We start from the raw sequence: 26,694 nt of genomic DNA on the forward strand, positions 1-26,694 counted from the left end.
AAATTGTCATTAATAGTGCTGTCTAAAGTCTTCTGTATGCCCAGAGGAAAGAAAAGGTCTCAAGAAATTTACAAGTAGCTCATGAGTACAAAAGAAACAGGAAATGCTTAGCAATATATTTCTACAGGGAAAGAAAAATATTAGCCTTACAATTCTGGCAGATTTCAATTATTTGATAGGAGACCATCAGTCATCTGAATTTGTTGTCCATATATTACAATTTTGAGGTGCTAGGGGACACGTTAGAAGCTTTCAGATATTCATAGATGGGATGACATCACTCTGTGTAAGTTGTTGCAAATTCTGAATTTCTAGGCATCCATATTTGTCCATTGTAGTTTCAAATTTATGACGTATGTGATGAAGTAACCTCCCTGAATTTTAGAGAGCTTATTTTAATATATAGATAGCCAATGTGTCACAAACCTATCTCTTTTAAAGTAATTCCAAGACTTACAGCTAATTATTGGTTACAAAAAGCATCAGAAACAACCCTGCTTTTATATTGGTCCCTGTTAAGTAGAGGTTAACCATCTGTCAGCAATGTAAATTATATAGTACATAAGTAAACTGCCACAATCAATGAGATCCATTGGCACTGAGGCTGGAGTTCTGTTTGGGATTCAGGAAAACATGGCACAGATAATAGATCAGGTACCCAAGGTGACACCCAAGTGAAACAGAACTCAGTGAATGGATGTCAGTTATCTTATCATGATGGGGATAAAGAGAGAGAGAGAGAGAAAGGTTCATACTACAGGGACTTCATTTGGCAGAAACCAGAAGGTTAGCCCTAAACGCATATATTTTCTGATTAGGTCTGTATGATATGTCATGCCTACATGGCAAAATTAATCACTTGGAGTCATTACAAGCAGTAAGGTCAGAATTGCATGGAGTTCTCTATATGCAGACCAGTCAGGAGAATACTAGGGCATTATAATAAAAATCCTTGCCAGACACTGCTAACCTCTTCAAAATATTTAATATATCAGGCTCTGAAATTTAGTAAACTGCATCCTACCTCTCTTAAAACTAGCAGAAAGAAGCATTGCAATGCCATTAGCATATCTTTAATCTATCCTTAACATTTTGCACTATGCCACCTGCATTCAAACAGTCATGTAACTAGCAAAAACTTTTGCCTTGCCTCCATGAAGGACTATATCCATCTCAAATCTCTATCTTATTACGAAAATATTTATGAAAACACTATATAAGCAACTTGTTAAACACATTAATAGTTACAGCGTACTCTGTGAGCAAAACATGGCTTCCATAATATATTTAATAACAATCACCTATGCTATAACTTAGCAAGGTTCATCTTTGAAGACAACAACGTTCAGTGGTTTTCAAATTACTTAAAGCATAGATCCTTTCAGAGACTTGGTAATAGCTAATTCTCTGACACAGGAACACCAAACACTTGAGTACCATAATGATCTGTGCTTGGCCCTCTTCTTTTTTCACTGTGCATAAATGACCTTGCACATCACCTTTCCTCTCTTAATTTAAGAAGTCAACCTTCAGAGACAATAAAACAAATAGCTACAAACCTACATTCTCAAATTTTGTGACTGGGCAACTGACAACAAACTCTTGATGCACCCCAATAAAACTAATGTCATGCCGTTTTCCACCCCACAAAAATTATCCCCCAAAACAAATTATTATTAAGTATAATAAAAATAATTGCATCCTCAATGTCAACAAACAAAAATATGTAAGACTGACTTTTGATTATTCCTTAAACATCAAGACTTGTACAGACTTACTCACCAGCAAAGTCCATTCCCAATTTAAACTCTATAGGATCTCACACCTTCTTAGACCTTCTGCTAGGTCTGACATTGCTAGAGATATCTTGATTCCAAAACTTGAATATGGCTTACCAATTGTATGCCTCCACTCATCTTACAACACAGAAAAACTACAAAATATGGAAAATAAAATTGGCAGATTTGCAGTCCTGGCAACTCTCCATGCACATCATTGGTATGTGTTGCAAAAATTCATTTGGCTACCTTTTCCCATCCACACCATGCTCCATCTTGGCTCCTTCCTTTTCAAAATGTTAAACTTAGGTTATTGTAATAGGTGAGAGAGAGCTTTCTCAAACATTGATCTGGTCACCTAGACCCACTTACCTTCAAAAATAAAAATCTCAAAATCTCACTGAACTTTAAAAAAGGCTTTAATGGCTCACCATCAAAAGAAAGATGAGTGTTTTTGCTTTAAAGGACAGATTTATCATATCTAATACGAATTCCTTATACCTCATATACTTGTGCCAAATCGTTTTACTTCTTATATATTATCAGTACTTGTCAGGTACCTCTATGTGATAGTTATTATGCACAATTGTATGCATCTGCATCTGAAATGTCATATTAATAATCTGCATACTTTGCATGTTACTATTTTGTATGTTGCTTTATTTTTCGCTCCTCAGTTGTGACTGAAAAGGTTCCGATGACCAGCTACCCGGTTATCAAAAAAAAATATAAAATAAAAATAAATAAATAACCAACCAACAACCAACTCCTAGCTCACACTGCCACTGCTTAGATATATGTTTAGTTTGTTGGCAGTTATTCCCTTGAAAAAGAGAGACCTCAGATAGGGTGAGCAGGAGTGCCAGCACCATGCAAGTTTTGAAATAAGTTAGTGGGGTGTTGGGAGGCCTGAATATTCAAGCTGGAAGATGATTAAAAACAAAATAAAATAAAATAAAATCTGCAAGTTAAGCATAACTGAATCAGAATGGAGGTCTGCGGAACCCACAAGACAGACTTAACCAATATGATTTTCCTTTTTTTATGGAGTCTGTTTTTATTCCAGTTTCCTTTCACGTACTAAAGAAATGTCATAGATAAATTGGTTCTCTCCAAACTACCTCTCTAAGCACGCATGCTGTTTGTGAGTCACAGAAGCTATGTGACTGCATACACGTGTGTCTGTGTGTGTGTGTGTGTGTGTGTGTGTGTGTGTGTGTGTGTGTGTGTGTGTGTGTGTGTGTGTGTGTGTCTGTGTGTGTGTGTGTGTGTGTGTGTGTGTGTGTGTGTGTGTGTGTGTGTGTGTGTGTGTGTGTGTGTGTGTGTGTGTGTGTGTGTGTGTGTGTGTGTGTGTGTGTGTGTGTGTGTGTGTGTGTGTGTGTGTGTGTTTGTGTATGTGTGTGTGTGTGTGTGTGTATGTGTGTGTGTGTGTGTGTGTGTGTGTGTGTGTGTGTGTGTGTGTGTGTCTGTGTATGTCTGTGTCTGTGTATGTCTGTGTGTGTGTGTGTGTGTTTGTGTATGTGTATGTGTGTTTGTGTGTGTGTGTATGTCTGTGTGTGTGTGTGTGTGTGTGTGTGTGTGTGTGTGTGTGTGTGTGTGTGTGTGTATGTGTGTGTGTGTGTGTGTGTGTGTGTGTGTGTGTGTGTGTGTGTATGTCTGTGTGTGTGTGTGTGTGTGTGTGTGTGTGTGTGTGTGTATCTGTGTCTGTGTGTGCATCTTGTGATGGGTTGGTGCCCCATCTGTGATTATTTTCTCTGCCTTGCACCCACTGAGTGAAGTGATGGGATAAACTCTAGCTCTGCCATAGCCATGAACTGGTTTAAGCTGCTACTTGGTTATTCTGTAATCAAACTAAAACACAAAGATGAGCATTGCTTATTATTAAAACCTTTACAATCATATCCCTGGATATGCTAACAAAGGTAGGTATACGGCAGCTGTAATAAAACTAAGGTCAGAAATTCCACAAGGTTATTGAAACATAATTTGCTTTAAACATAGTCTTGGTCACAAAACTTAAACCATAGAGTTTTAACATTGTTTTCCCATTGAAAAGTCAACATATATCTCTCAAAGACTTCTTTGCAAGAGTAATAGGATGATAGTTAACCTTAACTGTGATTGTTTCTGCCTTTGTGAATATGGACAATTGGATGGGAGACTGTATATTCACTCTGGGGGTGGCACCTATGTCCCTCATGGACAGGGGCAGTAGATGCTGATCATAGATTCAGTCTGCAAATAACGGCCATCTAACCAAGGTTAATTAGAGATCAAGGATATAACATGGTTAGGCTTGTAAAGGTCCTAGTAACATCCTATGAACCTATGGACATTTTGGGCAATTTTCTAGTAAGCAGACATATAACTACTTCCAATACCTTTGTCAAATATAATTAAAAGCTAAAGCAAATTATCTTGACAGGTAATAAATACCAAACCAGAAATTTCACTTGGGACCTTAAGTCCATGTTTATCTTTATTTACATATTACCTTGAAATTGATTTACCTGAGATAAGCTGGTGACAAATTAAAAATTCAGACAGAATAGTCTACTATCAGCTTATTTTATTTATTTTTTACTTATTTTTAACCAGATAAGCCGACAGGAACTTGCACAGAATGACACAGAAGGCAAATGGAAGTCGAGGGACTCAAACTCTGGACTACAGAAAGCAGTTCATTAGCAGCTCATAGCCTTAATCTTTTATGGAGACTGCCAGCTTACTAAAACTTACCATAATGGGTCTTATCCCAGTCGGACTTTCCCGGTAAACAAATGTAAAATAAATAAAATAAATATTTTCAAAATTAATGATTAATTTATCTACATTAGACTCACTGAATAGTAAACCTCCCTCTAATTTTGGTAGACTTGTTATATTAGATTTATCAAAAGTATTACAAATAAGAGTGCAAAATTAATTCTTATTGCACTCACAGGGTATAAGTAAACCCTGTACATGTTTAAATTCAAATGATATCATAGTTACCTATAGCCATTTGATAAATTAATACATTGTGGGTTGTTTAAAGGATATGGGATGTGTTTACATGCCATAAGGCCCATCTTTTCTTCTTATGTAATCATATGATCTTTCTTGATGACTATAGCAACAAGTGAGGTCCTCTAAATGTTATTAGCTTGTGCTCCATTATGACCTGGAGTGGAACTAGCCAACTTATTTCTACTGCAGCTTGGTTGAGAGGCAGTCACTTAACTACTCAGCACTGAATGAACATGAAGACATCTCTCAGGCAGCAGTTACCTGACTGGTAAAACACCTATGGAGAATCTGCCACAGGAAGCATGTACTTCCTTTGCATAATAGTGCATCAAACAAATAGTGATCACGTAGATAATATTTAACACTAATATTGATTTTGGGTGCTTTATTTTTTTCTTTGCTTTTTTCCAGTTTTATGTTTGTGGTTTTGCATGGGGGTATAGTTCTGGAAGTGGAAGAATAAGAAAATGGATTGATCTTTGTTTTGCTCTGAACTGCATGTATAATTTGATTCAGCTGTGATAAGGTTATATAATGAGGGAACATTTTTTTATTATTTAAAAGCTGTATGCCCTTTATCAGTATCTATACAATGAGGAGTGACAGTAAAGGCGCACTGATATTTGTGCAACCCTGGTGCTCATTTTCCAGTGTAGTTATCTGACAGAAAGACATCAGTAGTTCTATGCCCAAATCAAATAACCAAGTAACTTTAAATCAGAAAGATTCATGCCAAAAAGATTCATGCATGTATGCTATAACTGTCATGTTTTTCAGCACAGACACATAGCAAACTGACTTGTATTTCATTTGTGCATATTTTTAAAGTAACTCTAATTTGGAGAAGAAAGGCTTACTATCTAGTTATTTTTCAAATGCAAATTTAAAACTAAACTAGTTCATATGATGCGGTCAGTCCCAAAGTTGTTCCACGTGAAAATATCTATGCAATAGTGTTTTTCTTTATCTTTTCACATTTCACATGTATTCCTAATCCTTGACGAACAAATGCAAATAACTTCAAAACAAACGATCGTAGAGTACTGCTATAATGTGAAAGTTGGCTTCCTAACTTCTTACGGAATCACCATAATTTGACTAGCATGTTACTGGACAGACAGCTTCCAACATCTATATCGACGACTGTCTGAAATAATGAAAAGATAACATTTACTTACCAATAAAAAAAAATAAGACTGCACAATTCAACGGCAACAGCAATAAGCTGTAAGTAAAGGGATAGACTGGGCACTTACCAGCTGTTGTTCGCACAAAGACACTAATCCATGCCTAGCAAGGGCACTACTCTAGGTATGAACCTACACACTGGTGGCTTATTTTTTTGCTTTCAGTTGCAGTCCCACCCCTTTCCAGTTTGATGTTATGATTGCCACCACTGACTTATGTATTTCTTTACTTGGGTATTGTGATTATTTATTTATTTAGTTAGAGTTTAGTAAGAGTATGCATTTGGTATTTTTAGAGTATTCTTGGGGAGGTTTCCTGGCACGCCTTTGAGTTTCCTGCCATTTTTACAGTATCCTGATGATGCAGCCTAAATGTTACGCTGTCATTATTTCAAACAATTGCCATCATGCATGTTCAACATTGTCTGAGTGATGATGGCATGTTGTTTGATATAGCGTGATTCTTTTGGAACACAGGTTACTGTGAAAGCCATTCTGCATATCGTTCATTATCCACAAATTAAGTGGTGTTAATAAGAAACTCCCCAGCAGTTGTTCTGTGACTAAGCAAATATACCAAAAACATGTTTTCATTTTAAACAACCACATGTGAATATTACCAAATTAAAAATAAATAACACAGAAATCATTTAGCTCACTACTACCTAAAAGTTATTGGTACTGTACATAAATATATCATATAACTTTTATTAATAAAGAAATCAAAACTGTATTTTTTCACTTATTCTTTTTCCAGAAATACATTGTTTCTGTAACTCCAGCTTAAAGGCATTTCATGACCAGCATATATAAAACCACATGAAATACATGAACAAGTTTCCCTCATGCAGTTTGCCTTGTGTATTGCAGTTTGTAGGAAATACTTCTCTCATGCTCTTTGCCCCTACTGAGTACACAATTTCTGTCTGCATTTGGTGAAAGTAATTGTTATTTACTTTCATACACGCTGGTACATATCCCCTCTCTAATCTGAAGATATATATATTCAAAATGTATCCAGTTTAGATGATATAATAATCTGAAACTAGATTTTTTCCTTAACAGCTTTTTCTGCACATTTGTATTTTTGGAGTGTATTTATAAACACCAGGAATTCCACCTGCAACATTCTAAACAATCAAAGCTGAGTGAGTTAAAGTAACTACTGAGGTTCTGAGGCATTGAATGAATGGACTATTGTTTGCTGGCATTTAGCTCCGCTCAAGAAGCATTCCATTCAGTGTGGCAGCCATTTGAACTGTAGCAGTAGCTCACTTCACAATCTGCCTGCTTACAAGAAAGGAAAATAGGCAATAAGTGGGGGAACAAATACCAATTACATTGTTTCCCAGAGTTCCCCCAAAGAAAGGCTGTTCAGTTGCTAAGCAACTAAACAATAAAAAATATGACCCCATTTGTTGCAACAAGAATGCAGTGCAAAATGACAAAACAGAAATCAGTCACAGAACAGATCTGCGCTTTGCAACTGCAGCTTGAATTTTGCCATTTGCCCTATGCCCTTAGACTTCAAAAAGATATGAACGAGTCCCTTACACAACACTCAGATTATAATGTGCAGCCTACCTTTATATAAACAGGTAACAGTTTTTTGTTGAAAGAAATATCAGAGCCAAGAAGTTTAGAAACTGACAACTGAAAGTCAAAGATGGAATCCCTTTACCTGTTTTGTGTGTTTTAATTAGCTGCAAAGTTCTAAAGCTGAGCTTAAAATGGTCATCAAAAAGGCTCCCAATTATATAATGTATGAGCATAACCAGTTACTTTGTACTTCATTAGTTTCCTTTGTAAAAGGAAAATTAATACTCTAGGATCTATCTAGTTAATAAAATGCAGAAAATAGACTATACATGCCCCCCCACACACACACACTCATTAAAGTACTCCCATACAAATGCGCACCACACATGTACATACATACACATAAACAGAAAAACATACACACAAACACACATACATATTTTTCATGCACACATGGATAAAGAGGCGCAGTTACACATGCCTGTGCATACAAACACCCACACTTATGGTTTTCTCCATTTTGTTCATTTTTGTCCCCATTTACTGTCCCTTTCATCCCTTTCAGCTATATCAGTTAAAACAACCTAATTAGAGATACCCTAAACTCATGTCTGCACATTATCTACGCCACAGCAAAAGTAGTCTGGAAAAATGTCATTCTTGACTCCCACAAGGTACTGGACCTTTTCCTCCCAACCCTCCATCTGATTACTCTGGATCCATCACTGACTTCAGTCCTTAATGGACCATTTCTCTGTGACACCTAAATATATAATGTGTTTTCTAGGTGTAACAATGTAACTATATACCACCACAAGAAATGAAGCTGTTGTAACTACTTAGAAAAACAAAAGATACAACAGAGGTTGCACAACGTGCACTTCTAACAATACAAATTTCATTTCAGCAATGTAGATTGAAGAACTTTTGTCACTTCCTTGAAATTATCTGTTTTCACCAGTCATTTCCAGTGGTCCTGCTCTCCCCTTCCATTGGGGGAAAGTATACCCATTTTTCCAGGAGTGAAGGTAATTTTTACAGGTCATGTCATTTCAGTTAGAAAGCTGGATCAATGCATGCACAAATACTGAGTTGATCACATTGCTTTTCCTTTGGCTTTTGGGACAGTTACAACATAAGACTGTAGTGCAGGTGATAAAACATTTACTGAGACAGTATCACAGCAGTACCCTATCACATAAACTGTCTTTGTTATCACTTACTTCACCCATTACATCAGTCATGGAATGTATCACCATCTGCTTGCTTACCTCAACCATTACCTCAGCTATGGAATTTAATTCAGTTGACACCCGCTGTAGGATATTGCCCTCTTCATCCTTCCCTCTTAGCAGAACAGAGAAGGCTTGATCTGGCAGGGAAGGCACCTCTACAACAAACTCTCCACTGTGATTGGTTGGCTCCAAACTTAGTGTAGCCAATGATTCGCCATGGACACCTTGTAGAGAGACTTCCTCAATCAGAGCTGCACTGTCATGAGGTATTCCAGTAACAGAAAGGACTAGTGTTGTTGGGACACCTACAGAAAATGGAAGATAATTTGGTGTGTGATACTGCATAAAAAACATCTTTCTGCACTATATTAACATATATTAAAATACATAATGCAATAACATTCTTTACAAAATGATCAAGCCATATAATGCCTTTAAATGAACTACAGATTTAGATGGATTGAAAATAGGAGCTAAATGCAAAGCATGATGATTTAACTAGTGTGTCCACAACAAAAAATTATATCAACTTTTTCTTTAACTTGTATGTGTATGCAATGTCTTTATTATAGACTTGTGCATACAGATTTGTATACTGTATTTTTATTATAGACTTCTGCGTACAGGTTAGCTTGTATTCTTACTGAAGTCTTCATTATGTTATAATAAGCTGGCCGAGTGGAGTATTTTCTATATTTCTTGTATTAAATTTTGTCAGTCACATTTTTCTGTATTTAATAGGAGGAGCTTTTCTCCCTTGTTCAACAAAGGAATGGGTCATGTCTGGCTGGAAATTCTTTCTAACAAATACAGAGAAACAAACAAATAATACTTTCTTATAAGGCAGAGGAAAAAAATGAATGCATATGAAAAATCTCTTACTTGTTTTCATTTACAGTGTAAGTGTCACAATATTGTCCTTCTACTTTTCATTTCACCAGTCGCAAAACTACTTTTGTGACTTGTGTCAGTTCCTATCTATATATAAAACATGACAGCATTTTGTGGAGTCCATCAATATCCTTGCACCTGTATATACTCTTTATGAAGGATTTGATGGTCTTAAGTGGCACATCATACATTCTAGCCATCATTATGGATGCACTCTATTGCCACTGCCCTCATCCCTTATTCTGTCATAGCTAAGACAGCTGCAGTGCATGGTGGGATCACTGATCTAGCATTCCTCCAAGTCCTGTCTCATTGCACTGGGGTCAACAGCTTGATGTTTATGGCTTCTTTCCTATTCATGATGTCTCAGTCAAGTAGTCTTCAATTTACTGTCTCCTGTCACCCTCATCTGTTGAAGAGCTCTGTGGTCTTCTGTGGTTCTATGCTATTACCCCATCCTGTGGCACATGTTTTCTAGTCACTTATCCTTATTCTCCACTGGAGACTTTACATTTTTTTTAATTTCAGTTACCTGTTCCTGGGAATCAGACATCTCCTTCCAGGAGCACATTTCTCAGAAGAAAGTTTTCCTCCTATCTCAGTCTGCATTTACTTAGCATTGCTGGGTATTGGCAAGCCCTACTGTAGGGTATTCCTTGAGCCCTATTAATTCATCATATTATCAGATATCACTGCTGTGCAGTAATCTAACCACTACTTGATGATTTACTTCCCTTTATCAGGTTGACTCAATGCCCTACATTTGTTTACTATTCTAGATGCCCAATGTTTTCCAGTCCTAATCCATTATTTTGCAAATCCACAGTTGATATGTATCCATCATTGTCCATGCATATATCCAGTTGTGCTCTCTAGTCTCTATGAAGTTTTTTTTTTAATCTCCTTAAACGATCTTGTTAAAGACACACAAGAGAAAACATGTACATTCAGCATTCTAAAATCCAGATCACTTATTAAGACAACTCCTTTTTACATAATTTTATACTGGATATCATCATTACATAATTTCTTATAACCCAATCTTAAACTCATGTTATTGTAGACCCATCAATTCCATACTATCTTCATTCAAGTAGTTATCTACTTACGAGAAATATAATCCTTTAAACATTATCAGTAATACTTCTGTTACAGTGTAAACATTGCACATCACTAATTGAGCTGTATGCATTGTATATAAAGAGTTTCTTATATATTTATAGCCACCCTTAACCCCTGTTTGCTTATTTGCTGGATTACAAGCATTCTCATTCCAACATTTCTATAGATTAGCACTGCATACCTATCTGGTATCTATACCCAGTGCAAAATCGACAAAAGGAAACTGTGTAAAATCAAAACTGGATACGCTCCCATCCAACGGGTTGCTCTATAGTATAAAGTCACTAAATCCATAAATCCAAAACACATAAGCTTTGATTAAGCACAACGCACAGGCTTTTCATCAGTATCACACCAACTTCGTCAGAAACGGAAAACAGCGTCACTCACAAACAACTGCCCTAAATACAAAATTTAAAAAAAGGTCACATGGTCTCTGTATTCTACAGGACTGCATATCACTGCACCAGCAAGTGCTGAATATGATAATTTTGTAAAAGACAGTATTAAACATTAACTGCATCTGGCAACTAAAATATTCTGTTAAAAATTAATATTAAATTTAAAACGTCCCTACATACTGTAAGAACGAAGCCTCACACTGTATAGGTATGTTAATAAAGGATACAGACAAGTTTTTAAAACAATAAAAAATAAAAAATACAGAACCACAACATTATATCCCTGTAAATAAAGTGCTGTTGTACACAAACTAAATAAATCTAGGACTTACAACAGCTAACAAACCCATTTAGCACCAATTTTGATGGAAAAAAATAGCGGAACTCTTTACTCTCCTAGTATGAACTGTTCCTGAACTGTGCAATAGAAGAAATAGTAAAACAATTTAAAAATTTGCAAACATACATATTAATGGTATCCTCTTACAGTAAGAGCAAACCTATAAAACTAATATAAAGTATGTTAACATTGGACTTCGCTGCTGTACACTAATATAAACATACTGCATGCCAGTAAATATCGCTTCGGCAAAATCAGTCGAGCCTAGAATAAACAAAACGTCCATGATAAATGAAGACCGAACTAACCCTATACACCAGACTAACATAATATACTATAAATTACTATAATAAATGGGTTAATGTAAAATGATGATATGTTAAACTAGAACTAGAGGGGGGTACCTACTACAAACCCTGAAACTACTGGGAACGAAATGTAGGGGTAAAATAAACCCATAAACTATGCCCAACTTGCCCTTACGGACCCTGATGGAATGGCTTCTCAAATGGTACTTCTAACAAGTATATAAGGTTATGAAAGTGAATTAATAACACATCAAATATCAAAATAAACAAAAAGCTATATTATGTGCAAAAAGGGGGTCATATAAATTCCTAAAATAATTTATCTGTTTAACATATCATCATTAGAAGCTTACTCTAAACTAGTAGAGGGAGAACTACACAAAATGAATGAGAATAATACGAAAAGAAAATTTTATGGAAATCTATCATATAATGCTAGAAAAGCCCTTGAAAGTTTGAAACATGACTGTAGTATTATGATTCGACCAGCCGACAAGGGTGGACCTAATGTCATAATGGATATGGAGGACTATGTGGTTAGTATGAAGAAAATGTTGGAAGACGTAAAATATTATAAGCTAATTAATTCTAAACAGGTAGATAGAATTATAGGTGAGGTTCAAAAAGAAATTACTTACCTACACCTTGAAGGATTGATTAGTCAGGAACTATATGAGTTCTGTCAAGTAGAAAATCTGAGAATACCCTGTATACAAGGGGTTCCAAAAATACATAAAAATCCTATTTCTCCCCCCATGAGGCCCATAGTAGCAGGCAGGGGTTGGTTAACTGAACCCATATCTATGTATATAGAATCTAAATTGAGAACAGTAGTGGAGAGATATACATACATCTTAAGAGATACCAAACAGTTTTTGTTTATGCTGTATGATTATATGAAAGTTGAGAAAGTAATACCTGATTATTGGTTAGTAACATTAGATGTTACATCTTTATTTACCAGCATCCCCAACTCACAGGGGAATAGAGTGTATATGTAGATGTTTAGTGTAATCTCAGCTCTATGGTCCGTCTTTAGTTGAGACCATTAGCATTTTAATGGGGATGGTATTGAAGAATAACATCTTCACTTTTCAGAGTCAGATTTATATACAGAAGGATGGCGTGGCTATGGGCACATCTTGTGCCAATAGCTACGCCAACCTTGTAATGGCCGATTGGGAGCATGAACAATTGTTCAAGTTAGACGCCTTCCAGAAGTATGTAGGGTTTTATGTCCGTTTTGTGGATGACCTCTTTTTGATCTGGAAATCTGATGAGGTGCATCTAAATCAGTTTTTAGAAGAAATGAATTTGTTAACCGATTACTTAAAGTTCACAATGACAGCATCCCAACTAATGGTGTCTTATCTGGATGTTTATGTAGAAAAAATTCTTGATGGTTATCTTAATACAGGAATTTATCGTAAGTCCTGTCATAGAAGTTCTTACCTTCATCGATCGAGCATGCACCCAGGCTATACATTCAATAACATTATAAAAGGCCAAGCTATGCGTGTCTCGAGATTAAATCCTATGCAAGAAGGTTATAATCAGGGAATTATTGATCTAAAACAACAATTCTTAAATAGATCTTATAAATTAGAAGAAATAAATAAAAGTCTAACTAATATAGAAACCCTTAGACAAGATAGAGCCTATCCATATTTTGCAGATCAGAATGCTAAGAAATGCACAGACTTAATTAATAGTTACCATGACAGGGGAACTTCAGCTACCATTTTTTATACACAAGATGTTAATGAAATTAAAATGGCATATGAGAAATATTGGGACTTGTTGCAGATAGATAAAAATATGTGTGAAGTGGTAGGGGGTACACTGAGATTCACGTACAAAAACAAGTTTAATTTACATAGAATGTTATGTGGTCCCAATAGAGTAGAATTTAAATCTAATAAAGATACACCTTTAATAAATACACATCCTTGCAGAAAATGCAATTTTTGTTACTCAATAGATGAATCAGCTAGATTTGTACATCCAAACACTCAACAATTATTCAAATTTAAAAGTAATGCGAACTGTGAAACTTCACATGTTGTGTATTTGGCATTATGCCAGTCTTGCCCAGCATTCTATGTGGGCAAGACTGATAGAAGACTAAGAGATAGAATCAGAGAGCACTTTTATAACATCAGGATTAAGTCTGATAAGAATGCTCTCTCTAAACATGTAATGAAAAATTCAGTAGAACATACTTTCAAATTTATGGTTATGCATGTTAGCCATCCCACAATCAGGAGAGGTCCTATTTGTAACAACACTGAACAACAGGAGACTAAATGGATTATTAGGTTAAGGGCAGATAGGGAGCCAGGACTTAATGATCGGATTCCAATAAGACCCATGTTAAAGGCTAGGGCATTAAATATGAAAAGATAATATATTTTTATATTATTATTATTATTATTTTTATAGTTATATTTTCGTTAGGTAGAGCTACAATTACAATGGTTAGGCAAGTTCATGCATACATATACGTATTTTTATTATTGTTATTACTAGTTAGTAGAACACATTATAGGTAAAATGTATATGCCTTATAATTGTATTATTCATTATGATATTATAGACCAGTTATTAGTTAAGTTATGACACTCAATATATTAACATTCATAGCAGGACACTATTACTCGTATTATTATAATATGTTAATATGACAGAAGTATAGGGGTTTTTAGGCTGCTATTGATTTTTTATATTTGATTTTTATATTTGATTTATAAGTAATGATTTCAATTAATATTGTAATTAATTTCTAATTTCCATTGACTGTTGCACTTTTTAAATTGGTGTAGTATAAGTGTTTATATAACTTGATCAGTAACGTATTTTTAAATGCAAAACCATTGTTGTTTTTGGATTAAGTTAAATTAGATATTTATTGATAGGAAGTGATGTCATTAAATGTGGAAGTATATAAGGCTCTAAATTACATGCTATTGTTCATGGTCTGAAGAAGCCTACGGGTGAAAGCGCTAGCCGTTTTAACTGTTTCGTGAATAAATCAGTTTTACGCATACCTTTTGACTGGCCTCTGAGGTGGTGTACTACAGTTGAAGTGAAGATTGCACTGAATCGCATGGTGAAGTGAAGACTGCCCTGGTTTGTTTATACGTAGTGGGTTTGATCAATCCACTTTGATTTTGTGTGAAGTGAAAACTGCCCTGAGTCGTATGGTGAAGTGAAGACTGCCCTGGTTCGTTTATACATTTTGACTTTGTGTAAGCTCCACACGTTTGTTACTATTGGAGACCACTTTTGGTTGTCTGGACTGCCTATAGACTCGCATTGCAAGGTTAAGCGAGTCTCCGTTTACGCTTCAGCATTTCACAAGTTTAATTTGAATTTGGCGCCATCTGAGTGCCGTTTTGCCATACAGCTTCCTTATTACGCACATTACTTTACTGAATTTTTAAAGGAAGCAGTTTAAGTAACCCATATTCATTATTTCCAGATCTTAGAAAAGCTTTATATGTGTGTGTATTATTGACACATATGTGCAAGATTCTGGGTCAGTTGTTAGGAAAGGGGGTACTATGGGAACCAGAAGTCAGATGACCAGATGTATGTGACGTCATTCTGTAATCCAGGGCAAAAATGATGTTTTAATACTAGATGAGACTGAAGTCTCAAAGCAGTCTGTTTTTGGAACCTGACAAAGAAGGAAGACCACTCGCCTACTTCATCTTGCCTTACTCTAGTAAGTAACCAGGGAATAATAATTCTTTAGCTCAATCAGGAAAATATAGTGAGATTAGTTAAGTACTGTTTTTTTCTGTATCTGTGTGACTCTATTCATCTGTGTTATTTTAATATTCCCTGTGATTTCAAACTCTGGTGGTTATTGTAAATAGATATTCCATATTTTCATGTTCTTTTATTATTTATTATTTATTATTAAATATATTTAAACTTTTCATTGAGTCTGGTCCTTTAGAGAATATTTTAACCTTTGAGAGTACTGGTATAATTTTCAGTAGCTGGCTTTGGAGTGTCTAGATGCAGTGTAATTACCTTATAGTCTGGGAAGAAGGGGGCATAACTAGTAAATCTGTGCCAACCTTTTCCAGGTGTGTGTATGTGTGTGTGTGTGTGTGTGTGTGTGTGTGTGTGTGTGTGTGTGTGTGTGTGTGAAAATCAAATCTTAGAGTGTGTGTGTGTGTGTGTGTGTGTGTGTGTGTGTGTGTGTGTGTGTGTGTGTGTGTGTGTGTGTGTGTGTGTGTGATCTGCTTGGAACAGGAACACAAAGCACTGGTTTCACAGAAAGGGTGCTAGAGGACTTGACTTAGACACTCAGCTGAGGACTCAACTCTAATGCTGTAAATAAATAAATAAAGCTAGAAACTCAAATGTCTGTCATGATTTAGTGACCTTAATAAACAGTAATTTTCCAGTGAACTACAAATTTTATGAGGAGTAGACAAAAATTGTTTGCAAAATCTGGACATTCTGCAAATATTTGAGCAGTTTAGAGGTATGTCCTAGGTTCCCATCAGAGGAAGAAAAAAAAAAAAAAAAAGCACAAGAAAGGGCATAATTCAATCCTCTTAGTCAGTTTCATGAAATGGAGAACGTGTTGCATCAGTTCTCAACCACTATATATATATATGTGTGTGTCTTTCAGCTTTTCCCGGTTAGGGGTCGCCACAGCGGAACTCCGGTCTGCTAATGATTGGCAGTAGATTTTTACGTGCTGAGTTGCCAGCCCTGACGCATAACCTTCAACGAAGGTACGGCCATTCACGCATGTCCCCACACAGGAGACACTCTAGCTGAGAATCGAACAGGACAACGTCTTACTGTGAGGCGACAACGCTACCGCAGCACCACCACCGCAGTATATATATATATATATATATATATATATATATATATATATATATATATATATATATATATAGCTATATTATATATATACATGGGTTCCCTTCAGAATGTTGAATTTCCAAAACTTCGAATTTCATATGGTCAGACCATATCATCGAAGTTTTGAAATCTCAAAATTCTGAATGGAGACCTGCATACAGTGTGGAATGGGAGATTTCCCTTTTCCTCACTGTAGTGTGATCTCAGAGTTGGTATATTTAAGTAGTGGGGGTGTGGGGGGGGGGTGCAAAAATGTTGAGAAAGTTTGTTTTGTTCTTTTTTTTTGGATTCATTTCAGAGTTTCGAGATTTCAAAACTTTGATCATATGGTCTTAACTATATGAAATTCGAAGTTTTGGAAATTCGACATTCTGAAGTGAATATATATATATATATATATATATATATATATATATATATATATATATATGTACATATATATATATATATATATATATATATATATTTATAGGTCAACTTCAGAAGACTGAAAAACCAAAAGACTGAATCTCAAAATACTGAAAACTTGAAATACTGAAGGATGGAATTTGCCCCTTCTCTACTGTTGAGTGATCTTGAAGTTGGTATATATAATTAGCAGGGGGTGTGGGCGGTGCAGCCCCACATGAGAGGTGCAGCGGGGGGCTTGTCCCCATGCATTAAAATGTTTTCAGCGTTTTGGGATTCAGTCTTTGGTTTGTCAGTCTTCTGAAATACAGCTCTCTCTCTCTCTCTCTCTCTCTCTCTCTATATATATATATATATATATACAGGTTGACTATCAAAATGACAAAAATGCAAACAAAAAACGTTCAGAACATTGAACGGGAATGTCGAATGTCATACTATAACTCAAGTGAATATGTCAAATCTGCTGAACAAATTTAGCAGATTTGACATTTTTACAGAATACTGAATGTGATATCAATATAGGAGCTCAGGTAAGTGTTATGCCTACACTTCACATCACGATTTTGCAGGGGGCAAGCCCCCCTGCACCCCCCACCCCCCCCTGCTAACTATATATTCCAACTCCGAGATCACACTACAGTGAGGAAAGGGATGAATGCCCCAATCTGCACTGTACTGTGATCTCTATTCATTACTTCAAATTCATATCAGCGAATGCACAGTAGTATTTGCTGATATGCACTATTGATCATGTAATCGTCTGTAACACAGAAATTGGCCATCTGCCATTCGAATTCCCATCTACAGAGATTCTGTGTTTGTCATTTTGATTTTATATATATATATATATATATATATATATATATATATATGTGTGTGTGTGTGTGTGTGTGTACATATATATATGTGTGTGTGTGTGTGTGTGTGTGTGTGTGTGTGTGTGTGTGTTTTATATATGTAAAAATGCACACAGACACACACACACACACACACACACACACACACATATATATATATATATATATATATATATATATATATATATATATATAAACAACAGCATGCAAACCCTAATTTATTCCATCAAATGCAGTCCAACCATTAATATGCCTTATGAAAACTGGTTGCTGCAAAATGGTACTATTTAATGAGTTTACACTTGGCCTGGGAGTGCCTTCTGTGTGGAGTCTGCATGTCCTCCCCGTGGTTGGGTAGCGTTCCAAAGACATGCGTGCGTAAATGGGCATGCATTTGTTGAAGGTTGGGCATCGAGCTGGCACCTCGGAGTTTTTTAAAAATTTACTGCCAATCATTAGCAGACCGGAGTTCCGCTGTGGCGACCCCTTACTGGGAAAAAGCCGAAAGACAAACAAGTCGGGCAGAAACGTTTCTAATAAAGTGATTGGAAAAGAAGGCAACCAACACATAAACTGTTGAAAATTAAAGAAACAAACAAAAATAACTCAGTAGATGTGTTTTTGTAGGGGGACATTTCCCCATGCACCTCCAATTACCCTGTTACTTATGTATATGTATGGTAGTGGGGAAAGGGCATATTCCCCCAAGTCTGTTGTAGCGCCGTCTCACACAAATGAACACCATCACTGCATGAGCACATGAATATTTAGCTACTAGTGTCTCGTGTCAGTCTGTTTGATGACGAGAGTATTCAACCAAATGTCATTCACCTTTTTAACATAGATACACACAGATGCATATCTTCCAAAGCTACTATAATGGGACAATCAACTTACTAAGGTCAGTCCAACTCTGAATGTATTCCAAATAGAACTAATTCCTACAAAAGACATAAATGTAATATAGTATTGCCTATAAATCCAAAGTTATTATATCAACCTAAACAGTAAACTATCATACAGAAACACCATGTACAAAAATATGTAATAGTGAAGCATGTAAACCTCTAAAAGTAAAGTCATATATCAACCTTAACAGTAAACTAGCACACAGAAATATGATCTACATAAATATATAATATTGTAGCATGCAGACCTCTAAAAGTAAAATCATGTCATAACTCAGATATATCACACAGACACCCAAAAAAAGAAAAAAATAACAAATAGTTGACATGCCATCTTACTTAATCATATAGTGAGGTTTATTCTTTCAAACCAATGGGCTCTAGTTACAAGTCCATTCAAAAATTTCCAATTTCATTTTGCTTAGCTTGTTCTACCCAGATGTCCCACACTTTCAGCAGACAACTCTCAGTTTCGAGGAACTTGTGCATGTCACTTTCAGATACAAGGGCAACTCCTTTAATTTGCCCATCAGCTCCTCTGTATTATTCTCCATCAGAGTCAGCTACATTCTACAAAGGTCGTCTGCTCATATGTCTCAGGCATTTAGTCTAGAACATCTTTGGCTTGTTATCCAATTAAGATCATGGCAACATGTTGTTTGTGCAAAGTTTCATAACTGCTAACTTCACACACTTCCTATAGTCTAATATATCCATTTAAAATTCCTATCAAGAGGCCCAATAATCATATTTTATTCCTTCCAATATAACTCTCACATCTGTAACTTGCATTCATATTATCTTTCTAGTTCTTTCACATTCGTGGCTTAGGCCACAACTTACTTATTGATCAGTTCTTCCTCAAAATTCCCTTTTCATTTCTTTAATCCATTTCTAATGGCAGCAGTGCACAAATATATGCATAACATATATACTATACTCTTGAACTCACCTTCAGTAAACTAGTACTTAAAAAACAGTGATTGATTTCACCTTGATTAATGCAGCACAGCTTGGGAAGATGGCAGTTAATGTAAAGCATCATGGGATCTCTCAGCTACTAAGTAATGTTGAATGGTTCTCATTCCTATGTCTTGATTTTAACTTGAGGAGACTAAATATAAAGTACAGAGAACTAAAGCTCTAACTTTTTAATGAGCAACCCCCTGTAGCAAGGGTACAGGGTCAGAATCTTTCTTCTTTCATTTATGGGGAAGAGGTTGGGATAATGGTTAAGGTCTTTACCTCATAGTTATAAGGTAAAGGGTTTGAGTCTGACCTCTGGTTATTGGCTAGGCTTATAATAATCTATAGATTGATAGTCTAGTATTTACCTATGAACATATGTAGGTAAGTAAAAAAAATACATAGAAATAGCCATCATACCAAGGAATATAGAAAAGAGGATAATTACAAATGTGGGTGACCTTTAACTTGTTATGCTAACACAAAATACTTCTCAGCTGTCATCTAGAGTTACACAGAGCTCATGATAGACTAAAATGTTTCCAACATGCAGTTAGATATTGTGTGTGACAAGGTCATGCCCAGACTGTAGTTATTCATGTGTAAAGAAAGCATTGCTTCATTACCTCTCATTGGCTTTCCATCAATCTTGGAGAGCCCAGGGTGAGTACCATGAGAAGGCACAGCAAAGTGATACAGGAAGTCCAACTGGCTGTGACCTGTTACAGGAGAGAGTAGGAGGGTAATTATTTATCATGCAGTTTTCATCCTAACATTTGCTATTTTTTATTTTTCTAGAAAATACTGATATAAATAGTAATGAAACCTCTAAACAGCTAACGGAATGCAAAACTGCTTAACATTTAGGCCTTGTTCAGGAAATCAGATTATTGACTCTTAAAATTAACCCATTCCTCTTCAAGTTGTGTCTACCTTGAAATAGAAATTCATAATCTATTGCCCCAAATTTTTTTCTTATGCTGCAAATTAAAAATTATAAAGAAAACAAACAAAAAAAAAGAAATAACATTAATTTCAATGGACTGTTCCTTCCCTTTCATTAAAAATACTTCAGAAATACCTTGGTAGGATGATAATGTGCAGAATATGATTTACAGGCATGAAGCTGCTTTAACCTGGAGTACACAACTAACATCCTACCATTTGCATTCACATACTGAGACATCTGAAGCAAGTGACTTAACTTTTTTATTATTCCATGCAGGGCTGGAAAACCAGTATGAAAGCAGTTCCACCACCTCCTTCTTTTATTTTTAATGCATTATGTTTGGCTGCTGTGATATCAGATATGGCATGCCTCACAGTGTAAGTCTGCAAACAATTTGTAACACTAATGACCTCTAAAAGGAGACTCTGCAGTGAGTATTAATCAGACGTGTCCTACCTACTTAATGCACCAAGTACAGTAGAGTCCTCTGATGCATCTCAAAGTGACACTTGGTCTTGATACTATATATAATGCTTCACAATACTCTAATGTTTTTTGTAGTACCATTCAGTATTGTGTTTGCGGCATCACAAAATCCTCTGATGCCATCTGCATTACTGTTTTCTGATTGTGTTTGCAGAATCACAGAGTCTATTGATGCTGAGTATAGTTGCCACATAGTCCTCTGATGCTGTACGCAGTGACACACAGTCCTCTGATGCTGTGAGTAGTACCACACAGTCCTCTGATGCTGTGAGTAGTGTTACATAGTCCACTGATGCTGTGAGTAGTGCCACACGGTCCTCTAATGCTGTGAGTAGTGCCACAAAGTTCACTACTGCTGTGAGTAGTGTTAACAGTCCACTGATGTTGCGAGTAGTGCCACACAGTCCTGTAATGCTGTATGTAGTGTCACACAGCCCTCTGATGCTATGACTAGTATTAAACAGTCCAATGATACAGTGAGCAGTGCCACAGAATATCCTAATAATATGTGTAGCGCTGCCCAATTCTGTGTTAGTGTACATAGTGTCACACAGTCCTCTTCTGCTGTATATAGTGCCACATAGTCACTAGATGTAGAGTACTGTGCCACACAATAATACGTCATTGTCACTGTCTTCACAGAATCAGGATCTGTTATAGAGCCACCGATGGGCAGTTTACCAGCTATGCTTTTTCTGTAAGTAGTAATTAGATACTGCCAAGGGGATGAGTTGTTTGAGAAAATGTCTGCAGGCACAGCACAACTGCCTTGTGATACGAGTATCAGGTTCTTCATTCAGCTCCACGAATAAGGGAAAGTTTTAGGTTCTGTTTCTGAGTCACAAGTACTCCAAAACTAATATCTCAAAGCCAGGAACTCGAGAATGTTGCAGCTGGTTGCCACTCTCACTTAAACGTGAATATGACTTCAGGCAAGCACCTGTTGCACTTTAGCTGAACACATTATTCGAGTCTAAGCAAGATAAGTGTGGTAACTGGGGGCGGGGTGGATTGGGAGGGGAGAGAGAGATACATTAGGACAGTGATCAGCAAGGGGTTTTGGTTTAGAGAGCAGGAGGGGAACTTTAGGGTTAAGGAGTAGGAGTGAAGTTTTAGCATTAGGGAATGGAAGAGGAGTTTTAGGTTTTAAGAGCCAGAAGACAGTTTTAGTGTAAGGGAGTGGAAAGGGAGTTTTAGGGTTAGAGAGCAAGGACTTGGGTTGGAAACTGGGTGGCAGTTTTATGGTTAGAGTTTTGGCTCTGGTAGGTCAATACAGTTTTATACAATTGGGTGTTGGGAGAGCTAACTAGTTATGGGAGATTGGATTAGTGGGATTTTAGGTACTTGCTTTTCTGTGTAAGTAGCAGTGAGCAAGGGTGTTGCAAGCTACTAGCATATGTGCACCTGTAGTTAACCTGCTCTGAACTAATATTCAGTTGTGTACATTTTCTGTGACGTTGTCAAAATAAAAATGATTTTCTTTGTAGAGTGGATAGGTGCAACAATTTTTTGCTAAGATTTCAAGGTTATCTGTTTAACTCTGTCTTCACAGATGATGTTAAAAGTAGCTGAAATCTTTCTTGAACAGAAGGAGCTCTGCGCTTGAGTTCCATGACACAAAAATAAGCTGCAGTCCTATTCTTTCTTTCTTTCTTTCTTTCTTTCTTTTTCTTTCTTCCTTTCTTTTTCTTCTTATGCATTGCTATTATAACGATTTATCTGTGAATTTCAAGGCTGAGTCACTACTTTTGACTATTCAGCGCACCAAGCTTATTGTAGTTTGCTGACTTTTTCTTGTTTCAGTATAATTTTAGTAGAAACTGCTTTCCCAGGTTATATGAGTGTATTTACATTTACTTATACATTTTGGTGGTGTTTATGATCCAGGTTGACTACAGGTGTTTGAGTGCTAATGGCTCATGACATACTTGCATGCTGCCACTTGTTCAAACAAGCAAGTGCTTGAACTCCCATTAGGCCAGGCTCCTGCATGTAGCCCTCCCAATATCTGATCTTATAAAACTGTATAGCACTACCAGAAGCCTAACTCTAACTCTAAAACTCCTATCCAGTTCTCAGCTTGAGTCCACGTTACCTTACCTTTCATTTCCCTTTCTGAACTCTAAAGTCCCTATTGCTCCCTAAACCTAAAACACCAACCTTGCCCTCCCTAAACCTAAATTAACCAATTGCATCTGACCCTAAAATCCCACTCCTTTATCCTAAAATCTCCCAACTACTCCCTCCTCACACTTTCTTCATTCTAACTTGAATAATGTGTTTGGGTAAGGTGTGTCAGCTGCTTGCCCAAACTTATATTTGAGTTTGAATGCTAGTGACAGCCTCCACGGACTACAGCATTCTTGACTCCCTGGCTTTGATACAATAGTTTTTGAGTGCTTGGGACTTGAGCACTTGAAGAAGACCCCAGTGATTCTATATGAATTGCCTTGCCTTGAGAGCTACACAAGGCAAATTAAATAATCTTCTATACTCCCCATTGTGCCTTTGTGTCATGCACTTAGTCTTGTTTGTTGCATGGTAACCTTTTTTGTCTGGTGGCCCATGCAAAAGAGCTCAGAAAAGCTTGCCTTTACCAGACAGAATGTATCTTAAGAAAGTATTCCAGACCAACAACAATGTTTGTTGTAGCTCAAGATTGTTGTTCAGTTGTTGAGTAATTACTTTATGAGTAAAGGATATTTACAGATTGTGCTGAGTAAATGAAAGCTGAAGTTGGCATCTGGAGCCATGGTCAACTTTACCAAATGGTCTGCAGTGCAGCAGTTGCAGGTAGAGGTTGTTGGTGATGGGTGATGTTATGACTTACCATATGAAATACTTGAGTACTATATGACTTATCATATGAAACAATTAATTACTACATGAATTATCATATGAAACAATTAATTACTACATGAGTTACTATAATAAACAATCACTACATGACTTAACATGTATGAGTTACTATATGAAACTTCACTATATGACTTACCGAATGAAAGAATTAATTACTACATGAGTTACCATATGAGATCATGTCTAATGTGACTTATATACAAAACATAATGAATAAAAAGGAGCAAGGGCGACACAGAGCCACACAAAGCCAAGCCAAGTTTCTCATGTATATATCCAAAGCTTTAATAAATCACTGCAGGTCAGATAAGTGCTTTCACTCATATAACAGAGCTTTTTCAGATCACATTACAAAGACCAACATTCATAGAGGCTATATATATACATAAAATACAGTCTCCATCAACCTATCAGATACAACAACTTATTCATATATTAATGAGGAAAAAAGATCAAATACTGATATCTATGTGAAAATAAATAAAAATGCAGCGTATAATAGAGAACATTGCAGATGGAAATATGTATATATAAAATCATATTTATAAAAACATTTATAAAAAATATATTTATAAAAATATTTATAAAAATATATATTATTAGATTATATTTTCCTCAGGTTGATGGAGAAATTGAGCTGGACTATGAGCCCCGAGGTGTAGACCTGGGCTCAGTCGCTCATCTACAGAGGAGGTTTGAGCAGAATCTTGTTTGCTCAACAGTGAATTCATGGCAACTTGGCGGTTTGGAGCGCATTGATGATGACAATTCTGTGTCGCCAGATCTGGGGAAACTGCAACATCTCTTGGACACTCTAGAGAAGGATTTTTCTCACTTGAAACGCTTGCAAACACAGCGTTTGCATTTTCGTTACTGCCTGGAAAAGAACATCGCACCTAGAGGCTTACGGATTCTTAATATGCCCAATCAGGGTGAAAATTACCCTGAGCTACTTTCGAGGTGGCAGCATTTGAATTTGGAGGTAAGTAAGCAGTACATGGAACTGCTTATTGACTTTTTTGCTCCCGAAGAGACAGCATTAACTGAGAATATTAAAAAACAACAAAGGGACATTTTCTCAATGTTTCCTAGCGCTGTGGTGGAACCGTTGTTTGAGAGTCTGTTGGATGGAGCGTCAGCTTTAGAGCGAAAGCTCCTCCAACAGAAAAGAACTAAAATAATGAGGGACCATAAAGATTTTCATTTAGGCCATGTGTTTGTTTGGCCGAAACATGGACATAACAATGGAACTATTATATCTAGTGATTCAGTGAGTCATGGACAATTAAATTCTGTAAATAATACTGCTATAAGGAATATTAATCCTGTTAATAGTGTTTGTACTACTTCTAATGAAAACTCTAAGGATTGTGTACAGAGCACTGGCTCTTATAAGAATGATGTGAAAGGTATTAATCCTGTTGACAATAGTAACACGTCTAAGGACACTGATGATGTTATTACAATTCTACATGCTGAAAGTGATGATGGCTCTGTTGGAATAACTAGTGAAAATGTGAGTGGAATTACACATGTAAATACTGATTCAGATAAAGTTAATTTGTACCCTGCAGTACATATTGTTAATGGAGCACCTAGCAATGGGCTACATGTCGATGATGGTATTGTGAGATCTAGGCATAATCATAAGACAACTGCTATTACAGCGGATATAGTGAGTGAACTCCCTTTTCCTCTTCCTGTTCGGAAAGAGAAAGGAATAAAGAGGGGACGTTCCATGAGCAGGGGCAGACAGAAACGGAAGTTATCAGAGGAGTTCATACCACATCAGACTATAAAGAAGATGTGGAGAAACAAATTGAACTAGATTTAGGTGAGAGTTTGATTCCAGCTGACTCCATGGTTTATAACATTTCAGAATATGTGCTAACAGAATTTGATAAGAGCCTGCTAAGTAAAGGTCTTAGTTTTATACCAAGTGCCCACAGTAATTTTACTGACACTGTTGTGGACATGAGGTTATTTTGTCGCAATGTGATGCTTAAACTGATATTTTATGATAATTCTGGATGTGAACCGGTACTTAATAGATCTAATGGGCCACCTAGGTTTAAGAAGTTGAGTGACTTTGTACCTCCTAATCACCCCCTAGTTGAGGTATATCTGAAATTGACAGAAGACGACTTATATGAGTATTTCTTTACCACCAAACATAGGAAGAGGGGTAATTTGAGCGCAGCAGAAAAGGAGAGTTTACGTAATCTCCAGTCCCTACATTCCATAACTATAAGACCAGCTGACAAAGGTGGCTGGATAGTTATATTAATGGACACTAACAAATATCATGATGCTATGGCTACATTATTGAGTGATAGTTTTTATATAGTGGCTAGTGAACAATTAGTGCAAGCCACTATTACATATGTTAGTAACACATTGTTGGATATGTTTAAAGGAGGTATTTTGGACCAAGAACTGTATGACTATCTATCTATTAGAACTCCCCTTGTTCCAACAATACAAGGACTTCCCAAAATTCACAAAGATCCTATAGATCCCCCGATGAGACCAATAGTATCGGGGCAAGGCTGGGT

The 26,694-nt window shown here is 36.4% G+C and overlaps 1 protein-coding gene across 3 annotated transcripts in view; it reads right to left on the minus strand.

The window, feature by feature from the left end:
- Positions 1 to 26,694, minus strand: part of VWA7 (von Willebrand factor A domain containing 7) — a 325,092-nt gene that overhangs the window by 68,740 nt on the left and 229,658 nt on the right. For all 3 annotated transcript variants that reach the window (XM_044083283.1, XM_044083284.1, XM_044083282.1), the window contains 2 exons: positions 20,472 to 20,564; positions 8,785 to 9,053 (listed from right to left, as the gene is read on the minus strand). In XM_044083283.1, the coding sequence (XP_043939218.1) occupies positions 8,785 to 9,053; positions 20,472 to 20,564 (362 nt within the window). The remainder of the gene's footprint in view (positions 1 to 8,784; positions 9,054 to 20,471; positions 20,565 to 26,694) is intronic.

Source organism: Protopterus annectens, chromosome 9.part0, assembly GCF_019279795.1.
Source record: "Protopterus annectens isolate FY-2018-M chromosome 9.part0, PAN1.0, whole genome shotgun sequence".
NCBI lineage: Eukaryota > Metazoa > Chordata > Ceratodontiformes > Protopteridae > Protopterus > Protopterus annectens.